Below are 16032 nucleotides of genomic sequence, written 5' to 3' on the forward strand. Positions count from 1 at the left end.
CGGTGTGGGGCCCCAGGCGTGGGCCGCACTCACCTGCTTTTGCCAGCATGGACGCCAGGAGCTTGCACACAATGGAGCCCCTCTTCCGCATCTTGCTCTGTTTGCTGTAGGGGAAGTAGGGGATGACGCCAATGATGTTCCTGGCACAGGCGGTCTTCAGCGCATATGCCATGATCAGCAACTCCATCACGGCCGTGTTCACGTCTCTGAAACAGGTGAGATTTGTCCTTTGGGATTAATGTCATTTATTAACCCCTGGCAAGGATCTCAATCCCAGCAATCTGACCTGGGTTGCCAAGATGGGTGTTAATGTGAATCATCTCAGTAGTTTAGGATAGCACCTCCTGAATAGAGGAGGAAGCTGGTTCGCTTTTCTTTTGAGCTGCGTGAACTCTAGTTTGCGTCTGAGGTTACTGACACTCACAGCACCATCATCCACACTCATCTCTGCCTGGATGTTGTCAGTGACATGGTCATGGTAGTGACAGGTGAAGCAGACGTTGACTGCTGATGACCAGAGTTAACCCACACCTGCTGGTACCATCCCCAGGACCTGAACTCGGGCCAGGGTGCTGGCACCTCCTTTTCCTGGGAACACCAGGGGAAACCCACCAGCCCTTCTATTTAGCTGAAAGAATTTGGTCTTTTCCTTTTTTCTTTTTGGGGTGGAGAGAAGGGTGAGCAGGGTGGGAAGGTCTTGTAAGTTAATTTCCAAAACTCTCCCCCATCCCTTCTTTCCCTGAGATACATGAATTCACCCGCGTGCTCAGTCGCTCAGCTGTGTCAGACCCTTTGCCACCAGGCAAAGGGTATGGACATAGCCTACCAGGCTACTCTGTCCATTGGATTCTCCAGGCAAGAATCCTGGAGTGGGTTGCCATTTCCTTCTCCACAGGAATCTTCCTGACCCAGGAACTGAACCCGAGTCTCCTGTGGATCCTGCATTGGCAGGCGGATTCTTTACCACTGAGACACCTGGGATACAAAGATTACCCAGACAGACAAAGGAAATGTGAATCTGAAAGGTATTCAAAGGAGAGGCTATTTCCAAATTTTAATGAATGATGAGTGCCACCCTTTGCCAAGACTGATCAAGTATAAGGTAGGGCTCTGCCCTTAAAGGGCCTTGAAATCCTTCAGGATGACCTTCCAAAGTTCAACCCTCTCTCTCTAGCCTCCTCCCAACTCTTCTTGGGATTGTCCACGTGTCCTCAAACACCCTTTCTTTTGCATTAGGAGTGTATTTCCCTTGCCTTCCCAAGATAAAGAAGATCATTTTCCATGTCCAAGTTCCCACCCAAGTGAGGAACAGGCTCTTCAGATTATACTTTACAAAAACAAAAAAAAGTTTTATTTATGTTAATTTTTGGCCATACCCTGTGGTATGTGGGATCTCAGTTACCTGACCAGGGACTGAATGTGCGCCTCTGATTTGGAAGGCAGAGTCTTAACCACTGGACCACCAGGGAAATCCCTGGATTATTTACTCAGTTCTTGAATCACCTGATCAAAATGGAAAGCCTGCCATCAACACAGCAGAAACTTAATAAATGATTGTTGAATGAGTGGTCGAATGAAATACTCATCACGAAATGCTTTTTAGCTTGAAGGACTGTCAGGCCACTTCCCCCTAGTCTCTTCTAGTTTATATTCACATCTGTGCACCTGGGAGAGAGTGATGCAAAGACACCCTTTCACTCTGACACCGTTTCCCCACCCACGTTCACTGGTGGAACTTCCTACCTCCCCTTTGTAGGCTGGACTTTTCACGACTATTTCAAGGTTCAGTCATAAGCTTCTATGTTTATTTCTCCCACAGGGTAGGCAGAGTTGATTCTGGGCTCAACTTCAAGATGCAACTGTCAACTAAGACATTCCTTTTGGATTGCTAACAGGTTACATATTTTCCAGTTATCATTTCCTTCCTCTGAAATAAACTGGAATCTTCTTCTCCCTCATATTCCCAAGTTAATAACATCCCACGTCTGGCATCAAAAGGTCAGAAGACACACAACCTTTTGGTATAATCGTGACAAGACACTTATCAAACACTTTCAAGGTTATTAGGTTGGTGCAAAAGTAACTGCAGTTTTGCACTGTTGGACTTTGTTGTTTTGGAATACTTCTTTAAATAAATGTGGTTATATTATACATCATTTTAATGCACGTTTCTCACTTTATTTTTTTTGCTAATGACTTATTAGTGTGTATTTTATATTTATTTTAAACTAGGAAAATGACGTTAGACAAAAAGCAAGTTCCTGCGATTTTCTTATTCAAGTCCAAAATGCGTTATAAAGCAGCAGAGACAACCAGCAACATCAACAATGCATTTGCCCCAGGAACTGGCTAACAACGTACAGGGCAGTAGTGGCTCAGAAGTTTTGCAAAGGAGACGAGGCGTGCAGTGGCTGGCCACCGGAAGTTGACAACAACCAACCGAGAGCATCATCGAAGCTGATCCTCACAACTACACAAGAAGTTGCCAAAGAACTCAACAATGACCATTCTACGATCAAACAGCATTTGAAGCAAACTGAAAAGGTGAAAAAGCTCAGTAAGTACGTGCCTCGTGAGCTGACCAAAAATAAAAGAACTGTCATTTTGAAATGTCGTCTTCTCTTATTCTGTGCAGCAACAACAAACCATTTCTCGATTGGGTTGATTGTGACATGCAACGAAAAGTATATTTTATACGTCAACTGGCGACAACCAGCTCGGGGGCTGGACCGAGAAGAAGCTCCAAAGCACCTCCCAAAGCCAAACCTGCACCAAAAAAGTGTCATGGTCACTGTCTGGTGGGCTGCTGCCAGTCTGATGCATTACAGCTTTCTGAATCCTGGCGAAACATTACATGTGAGAAGTATGCTCAGCAAATCGATGAGATGCATCGAAAACTGCAACGCCTGCAGCTGGGGCTGCAGAGAGGACCCAATTCTTCTCCATGACAACACCTAACTGTACGTTGTGCAACCAACGCTTCAGAAGTTGAATGAATTGGGCTACAAAGTTTCACTTCATCCGCCATATTCACCTGACCTCTCGCCAACCGATTACCACTTCTTCAATCATCTCGACAACTTTTTGAAGGGAAAATGTTTCCACAACCAGCAGAAGGCAGAAAATGCTTTCCAAGAGTTCTCAGAATCCCAAAGCACAGATTTTTACACTACAGGAATAAACCAACTTATTCCTCTGGCAAAAATGTGTTGATTTTAATGGTTCCTATTTTGATTAATAAAGATGTGTTTAAGCCCAGTTATAATGATTTAAAATTCATGATCTGAAATCGCAATTACATTTGTATCAACCTAACACTTAGGAATTGATAATATTTGGTCAGTTTTCTACACTCTTCAACAATTTTCATCCTGCATCATCCATTTCCCAAATAGTTACTGAGCACCTTGCATCAGGTCCTGTGTTAGGTGGAGAGATAACATGGTAAACGAGGCTGACCTCATCTTGTTGGGGGGGGGGTCCTCTGGCTCTCCCCCACCATCACCCTTGGAATCATTTGTCCCTAGAAGAAGCACGCTAACTCACCTCAGAATGTCCCCTTCCCCTTCTGATCCTTCAGCCCAGAGGCGAGAGCTCCCCGCCCACAACAGATCATCTCAAGGGATGCCTGTGGGCTCTGGGGGATGAGATGAAGCCAGCACAGCACTCAGGATAGAACGTAGGTAACTCAGGAGTCCGTCTCTAAACATCAGGCATCATATACCCTCTATCAAAAGCCTCTTCCACATACAGACTGCTTGTTGATGTTAGAAGTAAACTTAGAGCTTTCTTAATCTTCCACTGGTGTGGTGCAGTGTGTGGCATTAAAAAAGCTTCACTGGACATGGTGGTTTCCCCAATGCCAACAATACGTTGAGAGTTGAAGTTAATTAAACAGACCCTGGAAGGATATCTATCTGGGTCATGGGTTTTCACCTGTCTTTGTGACAGCATTTATAATACACAACCATACGCCACAAGGTTTAGACACCACGCAAGGGAGGGCCGGATGGTAAGACATTGAATGTAACGAGAGGAACAAAAGTTTTGGAGAAGCCTTGATTTCAGAGTAACTTTCTTTCCACTAATTACTAATCTCTCCCATGAGGTTTTTATTTTTTTTTACTTTTTCTGTTCCTAATGACCTACGCGCCAGGGGATTCAACATTCTCTAGATCAAGGCTAAGGAAAGCCTCCCATGCCCCACCCCCTTTTGGTCAGGAAGGCGACAAAAGGGCCTTTGTCACAGGGGCTTTACCCATTCTCTGAGGGACGCCGGACAAACTGGATCCCAGGCAGTTACAGTGTGGGTTAGCAGGGCCAAGGGAAACTGGCTGGCAGCTTCTGCTTTGTTTATCTGTTCCCAGCACATTCTGGCTAGTGCCTGTAATCTCTAAGTAGAACAATTTTAATTGTTTGCCAACTCTTTTTCTCTTCCCTAAGACTATCACATCTTATATTAACCTTCTCTCTTACTGCTTTCTCATTTTCGATGGGCAAAAAATGAGTGCGAGGTGAGGACATAGTCAATACATATCAGTTAAAACTGCAAAGACAGACCAGCACCACAGATGGAAGTACTGAGAACAGGGTCAGGGAGCAGGACGTACGCCACCTCCACCTCCAGCAATTAATCACTTGCAGCAAGTAAGCTGTCATGTTCTTTTAATGAGTTGTCTTATGCGGCTCAGTGGTAAAGAATCCACCTGCCAATGCAGGAGACGTGGGTTCAATCCCTGAGTGGGGATGATCCCCTGGAGAAGGAGATGGCAACCCTTTCCAGTATTCTTGCCTGGGAAATTCCACGGACAGAGGAGCTTGGCAGGCTACAGTCTGTGGGGCCACAAAGAGATGGACATGACTTATCGACTAAACAGCAACAGTTACATCAACAAACTAGAATGTGTGACATAAAACACGAAAATTTGTCCTTCAAACAACACTGTAAACTCTCCTATCTATTTCACTTGGTTCCAATGTTCAGCATACCTGGGAGCTAGCTCCCTGAGTACCTCCCTGTGATAGTGTTAGGGGAAGCACACTGATTGAAATCGCCCACCCTGGCCAGGCACCACAGTAACTGTTTGCATGAGTTGTTTCACGACTGGAGGTCCTGGTAAGAACAGGAAACTAATAAGCCTCCACCAACCAGAAGAGTTTGAAAAAGGTCAAAAGGAGACACCACATGTCCGACCATCTCCCAGAATCTCTCTGGCATCCATCTTGGCTGAACAAGGCGTGCACCCCCAGGAAGGACTCTGAGTCAGAATGATTGGCTAAGGACAACCCGGAAACTAATCCCATCACCATAAAACCCGAGACTGCAAGCCATGAGGCAGAGCTGTTCTCCTGGGTTCCCTTACCCTACGACTCTCCACCTGGGTGCCCTTTCCCAATAAAATCTCTTGCTTTGTCAGCACATGTGTCTCCTCAGACAATTCATTTCCGAGTGTTAGACAAGAGCCCAGTTTCCGGCCCTGGAAGGGGTCCCCCTTCCTGCAGCAATAGTGTGATTTACTGTAAGGAATAACTATTTGGTTGCCATTTCAGGCTCTTTCTGGAAACCCTTGGAATTTCCTAAGCTTTGAGACCAGTAAAGGTGTCTTTAGTTATGTTAATGAGGTGACTTTTGGACTGCACCTGAAGGAGGAGACTGGTTGCCTGGGAGACAGACCACATGTTAGAGAAGCTGAACTTTCAGTCCTACCCCATTACCCAAAGGCTAATGATTTAATAGATCATATCTCTGTAATAAAGCTTCTGTAAAAACCCAAAAGGAGGGCGGGGTTCAGAGAACTTCCAGGTTGGAGAGCTGGGGGGAGAGTGGCTGAAAGCTCCGGGCCCAGCGTACCTTGCCCAAGTCAAGCCCTGAGGGGAACTCAGGATAGGAAAGAACAGGCAGCTCTCCAGGCTTTGGGTAACAGGCCCTGGATAAAAGCTGCATACCTAAGGGCTAATTCCAGTGACCCCGCATACCTAAGGGCTAATTCCAGTGACCCCACATCCTTGTCCTCCCAAGTACAGAAAAGCACTAAAATCATTGTGATGTCTCTGCTTTGTGATCAGCAATAATCTTCTGATGTTTCACTTCCCCCGTCCCCACCCCACCACCCGGCAAAAACCTCACATATATTCCTTAGCACCATCTCTGAGACTGGCTCCCAGGCTCTAGTCCTCAGTAAGGTCCTCAAATAAAACTTAACTTGCAACTTTTAGGCTGTGCATTTTGCACCAATCGGCAATCTACATAACCACGTATGGCAGATAGGACTAAAAAACTAAATTCCCTGCTAAATTAACTAAATTTAGTTGTCATTCAAATAGTCTGTAGTCAGGCAACAGAATGTTGTTTTATACTGTTTATTGGGACAAACCCAATAACTCTTCATGGGATACACACACACACACACACACACATTCTCTTTGTCTTTTCTCCAAATTTCCTCTCCCATCCCCATCATCCTGAAAGACACAGGAGCTGTCCAGTGAAGGTGTTTTTGCTTTGATATCACCAAACTGAACCACAGGGAAGACAACTGTGGCTTCTAAAATAATCTCAAAACAAGTACACACGGGGAACCGCACCATCTTCAGGACAGGGTTCTGGTTTCTAAAAGCATCACGTGTAGCTGTGTTGCTTCTTCAAAGAGAAGTCTTTCCACCTGGTGAGTATGTAAAATTACTGTCATGTTATCCTATAAGATTCACTCTCTCTACTGCAACTCTGAGGACTGCTCCCTACCTCTTCCTTTGGTTAAATTTCGAATATCCTAAGCATGAGCAGAAAAAAACAAACAAAAAAACAAATATTTCCCAATAATATTAACCAACATGTTTTTCCATGTTTATTTTGTCCTTCCCTTGGAAAACATGTGCACATTATAAAGTTCAGTCTATAGTACTGCCCCAACTTCACCCTGGATTGCATGTATTAATATTTCTACTGCATTCTTGGTTACCATGAGATATGGAAACCAATAATTAGATAAAGCACAACTTCTTGCCACCCAGGAAACGAACTGCCTATCCTGAGAAGCGTGCAACAAAATCAACTGGCCGAAGTGTCAACATCTTCCAAAAGTGTCAAAAGTTTTTCAAGTCAAGGAAAGATTAAGGGACGGTTCTAGACTGTCTAGAAGATAAGATACATGACAAGTGCTGCCTGAGCCTCTACTGGCTCGAGCCAAGAAGAGCCCTGGGGACAGCGGACAACCGGGGATGGGGTCTGAGGCTTAAGTGGTAATGACACAGAGGTCTCAGCGTCCTGATGTTGATGGTAGCACTGTGGCTACATAGGAGAATGCTGTATGGGAGAAGGGTACACCCGCCTCCCAGCACCCCCGTCTTCACCAACCCAGAAGCTCTCCACACCCAGGCCTTCTGGGGGTTTTATGGAGGCTTCATGATACCGGCACAAGTGGTCAAATCACTGGCCACCAGAGATGGATTCAACTCCTCCCCAGAGGTCACGGGGGCTAAGTTGAAGGTACCTACCTCTGATCACAAGGTTGGTGCCCCTGGGAACCAGCCCCCATCCTGGGCTTATCCAGGGGATTTCCAAAACTCCCTGCATTAACATAACTCAGGGGTAACTGAAAGGGGCTTGTTCTGAATAACAGAGATACTTTGACTGCTATTCTCAAGGAGGAAGTTCCAACAGTTTTAGGAGCTCTGCGCCAGGACAGGAAGACCAAATCCATATTTCTTACCACGTAGGACTGACACACAAGGATTAAAAGTGATACGTGTAAAGCGTCCGCATGCTGCTGGCACCCAGTGCCCTGCTTATTACTAACACAGTCTCAGAACTAAACTGATGGAGATGTGAAGGTCTGGATTTTTCAAAGACACCAACCCCACTCCCAGTGAGGGGCTGAGAGGAGATAACCCCACAGGGAAGTTCATGCTCAGGTATGCCAGGATTCTCCCAGGACCTGTCCTCCTGCCTGGAGAGAAGGAGTAGATGGTATTTGCGATAGAGACGGAAGGGGGGAACCGGCCACTGTGCAAAATTAAATGCAGTGCAAAAACCGGCCTCACCGGATATAAACCAGAGCAGCTAAGCACTGCATTTAACAACAAAAAAGGCCTTCAGTAGAGCTGAACAGACAGACCCTGGCCTAGGTCCCTGCAAATGGAGGGAGGATATTTTGTCCTTGAGGAGTTTCAAGCTTGGAAAAGATGACCAACACATAGCAGTTAAGTACAGTGTGACAAGCATGGAAAGAATTCCACAAGACCACATATGCGTGTCTGTATACACGCAAACACATACGTATCGTATTTTAGAAAGCATTTAACGTGCAAACACATTTACAATTTAGAGAAAACTGAAGTTCACATGAAGAGACAGCAAGTTACATCACTAAGATTTTTAGAGGAAAAGGGATAAAGTCATGCTCTTACCTGGGTATTGTCTGTATAATGAAAATATCTTGGCCACGAACAGATTCTTTTATTTCAACTCTTGTTTCTGAAAAATAAAAATGTTCTATAGTTTTAAGGAAAGTACTTCATGCTGTAAGAATGGTGTAAGAATGCTGTTAAGAATTGGACAGCAATTGGAGGAAGTAAAGGGGAATCTAAACCAACACTTGGAGGGAGTAAAGGGGAATCTAAACAACAACTCATTGGAAAAGCCCCTGATGCTGGTAAAGATTGAAGGCAGGAGAAGGGGACAACAGAGGATGAGATGGTTGGATGGCATTACCGACTCGATGGACGTGAGATTGAGCAAGCTCTGGGAGTTAGTGATGGACAGGGAAGCCTGGTGTGCTGCAGTCCATGGGGTCGCAAAGAGTCGGACACGACTGAGCGACTGAACTGAACTGAAATCAACACTTCACTTAGTGCACCAAAATAAATTCTTAATAGATCTGGGAATGACATGTACTGATGTAAAAAACAAAAAAGTCAAGCTCAGGGGAAAATAAGCCAAAAATAGACTAGAAGGCAAAAGCAATTATCAGGTCTATGTAAAATCTCAGGGTCCAGAAAAGAAAATCCATCACTAAATAAACACAAGAAGCTCAGGGAAAAGTATTCAGCAATTAAAGAGGCCAAAGGTTAATATCCTTATTATTCTTTTAACAAGGCCATGGCCTCCTCTGTGTCAGGCCCTGAGCTGGGGTCCCAAAGAGGAGGACCTGGACCAAGGGGACAAAGTCTGACCCGGGAGAGACAATGCAATGCCAAAGACTGGCAAACACTCTAGGTCAATGTGTAGGAGAAAGCCCAGCCACGAGAAAGGAGAAACAGGCCTGGGAACGATGGCCTCACCGCAGGCTGGACCATGCAGTGGGAACACAAGTGAGGACAGTGGGGGCAGGGTGTGCCAAGCAGAGGGGGTGTCACTGTGCACCTGGAAACAGACTGAAAGAGGAGGAGATAGAGAGGAGGGCAGGGAGCCAACAGAGACTGGACTTCCCAAGAGTCTGGGTTTTATTCCAAAGTAGATAGGAGAACCACTGGAGGATTCGTGTGATCACTGGCTACTGTGTAAAGAAAATGGTGGCAAAGCAGGAGTGGCTACTAGGGGAGAGCCACTCCAAGTTGTTTTTGAAGGAGTCCAGGCAAGTGACAGACAGTGCGCTGGACCAGAGCAGCAGCAGTGGAGGTCGTGAGAAGCAGGCAGATTCCAAATGGATTCCTGAATCAGAGCACACAAGACATGCTGATGGGCGTGATCAAAGATGAAGCAGGTGAGATGGGCAGAACTCAGGTCCCAAAGAGCCCCAACATGACTGCTAAGGAGACTGAACTCTGGCCTATAAAATGTGAAGCAGAGGTGAGTAAAAAATGTTTGCATTGTGGAAATAACCTGTTGGAGGGGAGCAGAATAAACTAAAGGCTGAAAATGCAAGTAAGAAGACCTGTTAAGAAGCTACTTGGACAGTACAAGAGAGGGGACCTAGAACAGTGATGGGAAGATGGAGAAAAAGGTCCTCCCGAAACCTCCCTCCTTTCCTCGAATGCTTCATTTATGAGACCCCCAAATGCCATCACAATGAACCGAATCTGTTACTGTTAAATAGGCCATCTCACCTATATGCACTCACTGTAAGCATGACTTCCAATGAAGGAGACTGGGGTTTAATCCCCAGTCAGGGAACTAAGATTTCCACTCAGCCAAAAAATAAACAAATTAATTGAAAAAGAAGAGTGAAGGCTCTTTTTAGAAAAACTCCAGTTCACAGGCATGTGTTTAACAACAACAACAACAAAAAAATAAGCATCTCCTGACTTGCCCTGGCAGGAAAGCTTCTGAAGTCACCAAGTTAACAGCTATTGAGTGTAGAAGCTGGATTAAGGGTTTCTGGGGGTTAATTATAACACAGATGTAACCTGTACACACTCCAGAACATATGCTTTACATTACTATCCAATACTTTGCTTTTTTAGCTCCCAAAACATCAGTTTCATCTTAATTATCGCCTGTTAGTTATACCATAGATGGTTATACCTTGGAAAGGGAAAAGCAAACACAGAAACATGAATCCAAGGCTTTCAACTTTGCAAAAATAATTCCCAGCTGGGGGTTATTCCTGGAACATGGCTATCAACAAAGTGCCTTCAGGCAGTATTATGTCATGTTCCAGCTCTCCCCAGAAACCCAGGCAGGGGATTTCCCTGGCGGTCCAGCAGACCACCATGCTTCCACTGCAGGAGGTATGGATTCCATCCCTGGGCTGGGAATTAAGAGTCCCACATACTCCACTCGGTGCAGAACAAAACACTCAGGCAGCAACAAAAAGGGGTGACTAACTCAGGGTGAGCTTTGACAAGACTTGAGAGAAAAAAATGAGAGAGAAAACTAACTCAAAGAGGTTTTTAAAGTAAGTCATTACCTATCTAGTACACCATTTGATGACCTAGTGAGACAGATAAACGTAGAAAGTATGTATCAAATACAGCAAAATAAGGAAGAAAAATCTCCTCCATCACTTTTTTCATTCTAAAATGACAAGATATTTGCATCACTTTGGAACAACAGGAAAGAAGACTTAAGGAGAAAAACAAGAAGTCAAGGTTTAGAAGTACTGAAAGCCTTCTACCCCTATTGTTAAACAGCAATGGATTTGTGTGTTAAATATGAGGAACACTCGCCTTTTAAAAACATGGCAGTCAATTAAACAGAGCTTAAAGGACAAAGAACGTTTAAGAAGTTTAACTTACCTCCATTGGTCTCTTGATAAACCACCGACTTCCCCAATTCAGCACCAAGACGCCTAAAGGGAGAAAAAAAGCAATTAAGGCCCTTTTAGAAGCGCAGAGTCTTAACCACTGGACTATCAGAGAAGTCACGATTCCAATGAAGGGGACTGGGGTTCAATCCCCGGTCAGGGAACTAAGATCCCACATGCTGCGTAACTCAGCCAAAAAATAAACAAACTAAGTGAAAAAGAAGAATGAAGGCTCTTTTTAGAAAAACTCCAGTTGACAGGCATGTGTTTAACAAAAAGACTACAACTACACCAGCATTCTCTTACCAAAAAAAAATTTAGAAAATTTAATTCATTAAGAACTAAACCTCCACTGTCATTCCATGAGCAGCTTCCAGTGCTCACCATTCTCTAACACACCGCTTTACTGGGAAGAGCCCACAACCAAAGTTTAGCATCTAGCTCCATCACTTTTCGAATTATAATTGTCTTGCAAAATCGATGTCAAGCAAATACGTGGTTAGTAGCAATAATCGCAAAACACAAGCCAAAGGTAAATGCCTCAATTGTCAAAAGCATCAGACTTCCGTGTCATTAACCAAACGCAGTATGAATCTTGTTTGGATCCTGATTAGAACAAACCAAGTGGAAAACCCATTTTTGAGACAATCTAAGAAATACGCTTCCCTCGTGGCTCAGATGGTAAAGAACCTGCCTATAAAGCAGGAGACCCAGGTTCAGGCCCTGGGTCAGGAAGAACCCCTGGGAAAGGAAATGACAGCCCACTCCAGTATTCTTGCCTCCATGGACAGAGGAGCCTGGTGGGCTACGGTGTGTGGGGTCACAAAGACACGACTGAGTGACTAACACACACGGTGAAATATGCACAAGAACGAGACATTAGGACTAGACAAGAGAGTGGACATAAAGGAATTAATGGTGGGTTTTTGTTTTCAGTTCTCATCGGTCAGTATTACCATTTTTATGAGTGAAATAAGGGCTGTTGATGATGGTTGTTGTTTATGTTCTGCAATCTGTTTAAAAACACTCCAGCCAAGTATACAACAGAACATTATTCAGTCTTAAAAAGAAATGAAATTCTGGTACGTGCTACAATATGGACGCTGTGCTGTGTGCTTAGTTGCTCAGTTGTGTCCGACTCTGAGACCCCATGGACGGTAGCCGGGCTAAGCTCCTCTGTCCATAGGGATTCTCTAGGCAAGAATACTGGAGTGGGTTGCCATGCCCTGCCCCCTTCAGGGGATCTTTCCAACCCAGGGATTGAACTCAGGTCTCCCACATTGTGGACAGATTCTTTACCATCTGAGCCACCAGGGAAGCCCACGTTATTGATGAACCTGGACTGACGAAAAAAAAAAAAAAGATTCTAAGTAAAAAAGTCAGACACAAAAATACAAATATTGTATGAGTCCATGTATTGGAGGACCTTAGAATGGGCACATTCACAGTCACAGAAAACAGAACAGAAGTTACCAGGGACTGAGAGGTGTGGATAAAAGGGAGTTAGTACTTAAAGAGTACAGAGTTCCTGTTTGAAATGACGAAAAAGATCTAGAAATGAACAATGCTGATAAATCACACAACACCATCAATGTACTTAATGCCAGTGAACTGCACACTTAAAAATGGTTAAAACGTAAAACTTTTCTGGAACAAATTTTTCAAGAACCAAATATAAAACCAAAGCAAAACCACTGGCTATTTAATTTTGCCCTCCTCCCTCTGCTTTCTCTCAGCAAGGTCACTGTGGTAAATCTGACCCAAAATAAACAAACACAAGCTTTATATTTATAATTAGTGTTTTTAGTTGGCTTCAAAAAGAAAGACAAATAATCAGCGGTCAGAAATGGAAACTAGGTAGTAGACTGCAAAAGAACTGTTTTTCTTTTTTACACTTTTCTAATCTCATTTAAAACTAACTGAAAAGAACACAAGCATTACTAATATGACTAAAGTTTCCCCTTCTACATTTCTCATCTAGAATTTTAAAATATATTCATGCCATTATTTATAAACTCTGAAAACCCCACAAAACTCTAATAAGTTGTTTAAAATGTGAAAATGACTTGAAAAGTTAAAAAACAAGCTTATTTATTTTGTAACAACCTTATTTGCAAAGGGTTCAGAAGGTTCTTCCTCTACGATAGGGCTCTGGAACTCTCTACAAGAGCCAACTAGAAAAGAGGCCATTTAGTAAGCCAGGTATTATTCAGAGGGCCACTATGAACCTCTGCTCTGCTAGACGCTTGATCTACATTATTCGGTTCATGTTCACAATGTTCTGCGTCCAGTAGAAGGAACTGTCTCTATTTCACCAATGAAGTTCAGGAAAATCAAGTCTCTTGCCCAGAGGCAAGACGAGGAAGGTCCTAAGACCCCCCAAAGGCCACTTGAGGCTGGAGGCTTCCTTAGGTGAATAACAGGTGAAAAAGCAAAGACTTAAGACTGGATCGAACCTAACTGACTTACAGACTATGGTTAGACCTGTCGTTTCAATCATCAGCTGCGAAAAATCTGCTCCCCTGGGGTTGCCTTGTTCTCACTGCCCTCCCCTACACGTCTGCTTCAGTCCGTGCATCTTGGGCCTCGGGGGTCTTTCACTTGCAAGGCCGCCCCCATCTACTGCACCCGTTGTTGTAACTAAGTGCCGAGTGCCGGCCTCCGTCTCCCGGGGTGGGGAGACTTGGGAACGGCGGTGATCAGATCCAGAGGTCAACTCCAACCGTGAGAAAAGGAACCAAACCCAGAGCCGCCCCCGCTCCCACAAAGCTCTAATCTCGGGGGGGGGGGGTGGCGGGGGGCGGCCCACGGCCTGGGAGGTGGGACTGGGGAGCCGAAAGCAGGGCGGGCGCTCCAAGGACCCGAGGGGTAGGCTAGGGGAGAAGCCAGTTAAGAGTCAGCCAGCCCAACGCGTTTTCAGCTGCAGAGTTCGGGTGGGGGCACAGGATGAAGGGGCCAAATCACCCCTCGGCCCGGTCGGGGGATGTGGAGGCGAAGAGGAGCAAGGACGGTCTCCCGGAAAGGAAGGGCCCCCTGGGACATCCCCGTCCCCTGCCCCTTACTCGGTGATGCGCTTGGCCAGCTCGGTGCAGGCGGCCGTGGAGTTGGCAGAGAAGACTCGGTAGCCGGTGCGGGCGGCATTCATGGCCGGGCGGGCGGCGGGGCAGGCTCGCGGGGCGCGGAAAGCGGAGGACACGGAGAGCGGGGGCAGCAGCAGCAGCTTCCTGGGCATCGTCCGGCCCGGGGGCGCGGTTACAGCCGGCCCGCGCAGGGCTGCACCGGGGAGCGGTTTTGACGGAAGCGGCCGCGAGGCCAGCGCAGCGAAAGCGCCGAGAAAACCGACACGGGGGGCCGGGGCGGGGAGAGTCTCGAGAGCCCCAGCCTCCTCGTACCAAAGGCCACTCGCTGAGGAACCCGGCGCGACGAGAGAGCGAAGCAACCTGCGCCGCAAACACCTCAGAGATAGCGACGAGGGCACCGCCCCCTCTGGGAATCCGAAAGGCGCAGCTAGAGCGCCCGCACGGTCGCCATCTCAGATGAGGGCAGGGCGGTGAGCACCTCTCCACAAGCTTTATTTTTTCATAGGAAGGCATCAAAGATTCGTTTCGTCACTTTGATCTTGTCGCCCCACGGGGGTTCTTTTGCTTTCACTTTCTCGGGCGGTGCAGCCTGACTGTGTAGTGGTGCCAGCCTGTCCAACTTTCTCCTGCCAGGATCCAAAATGTCTGCCCCTGCGCTGGCTGACGATCTAGCCCTGAGCCTCTATGGTAACAGTGCGCGAGAGCCCTGCGAGGCGCATGCGGTGGGCTGGGAGGTTGCCTGGGATACAGAAATGCCCAAAAGGTGGTGTATTCTTAAACCAGCTGTTTATTCCCCAAACCTTCTCCAGTCTGGCTCTCTGAACGAGTCAAAGCATTCTTGCACTCTTTGCTCTCGGCCAGAAAAGCCTTTCTCTGCGCCCCTGTCCCTCGAAGACCCACTCACGTGACATCTGCTCCACTGGGTCTTTCTAGATACTTCAGCCACAGTAAACCACACTCGCCCACTGGACTGTTCCATGCACTGCACCGTGTTTAGTTGCTTCTATTTTAATTTAGTTTTGTGAACGTCTGACTTTCCAACTAGGATGTAAGTCCTCTTAGGGCAAGATCATTTAGCGCTTTTGTCTTTCCCAGGATCCAGGGCGGTGTTATGAGTTCGAGAGGCACACAATCAATCCCCGTTAAGATCCAAGAAGAAAGTTAAAAGGCGAGGAAACATTTGAGTCACTGTTTATCAGTTGCCCCAGGATTGGGGAGGGAGGCTGATCTCCTGTTTCTTCTTATTCTGAGGACTCTGCCTGTTGCGACAGTAAGCCTGAGGGAGCAATTGATTGTGACTCTTGGGCTGTGAAGCCTCCCAAGCCTCAAGCTTCAGGATTTGGAAATTGAACTGCCCCAGGGCCTGTTAGCAGCCTGACCCACATTCCAGCTGCCTCTGCAGAATTACTGACACATTTTTCTTTTTCTTTTAAGTAATATATATTTGTAAATATTTGTTTACTTCCGCTGCACTGAGTCTCAGTTGCCGTACGTGGGATCTTTAGCTGTGGCATGCGAACTCTTAGTTGAGGCATGTGGGATCTAGTTCTCTGACCGGAGAGTGAACCCAGGCCCCCTGTACTGGGAGTGTGGAGTCTTAGCCACTGGACCAGCAAGGGAGTCCCTCAGGTTATATCTATCTATTTATATCTCCCACAGAACCCCTCAAACCTTAAACTAAACCCATGTTTGTTTTCTTGATTCTCTCCAAACTGACCTGCTCCTCTGTTCCTTCTGTGAGTAAACATAACATGAAGTTCCCAGTCAAT

The 16032-nt window shown here is 46.0% G+C and overlaps 1 protein-coding gene across 3 annotated transcripts in view; it reads right to left on the reverse strand.

The window, feature by feature from the left end:
* Positions 1 to 14668, reverse strand: part of PRPSAP1 (phosphoribosyl pyrophosphate synthetase associated protein 1) — a 24517-nt gene extending 9849 nt beyond the window's left edge. For all 3 annotated transcript variants that reach the window (XM_081575486.1, XM_081575484.1, XM_081575485.1), the window contains exons 1-4: positions 14246 to 14668; positions 11176 to 11228; positions 8407 to 8473; positions 34 to 206 (exon numbers count right to left, since the gene is read on the reverse strand). In XM_081575486.1, coding sequence (XP_081431612.1) covers positions 34 to 206; positions 8407 to 8473; positions 11176 to 11228; positions 14246 to 14415 — 463 coding nt within the window. In that variant the 5' untranslated portion in view covers positions 14416 to 14668. The remainder of the gene's footprint in view (positions 1 to 33; positions 207 to 8406; positions 8474 to 11175; positions 11229 to 14245) is intronic.
* Positions 14669 to 16032: the final 1364 nt, after the last annotated feature.

This window comes from Giraffa tippelskirchi, chromosome 3 (genome assembly GCF_054371585.1).
Source record: "Giraffa tippelskirchi isolate mGirTip1 chromosome 3, T2T-mGirTip1v1.2.pri, whole genome shotgun sequence".
Taxonomy (NCBI): domain Eukaryota; kingdom Metazoa; phylum Chordata; class Mammalia; order Artiodactyla; family Giraffidae; genus Giraffa; species Giraffa tippelskirchi.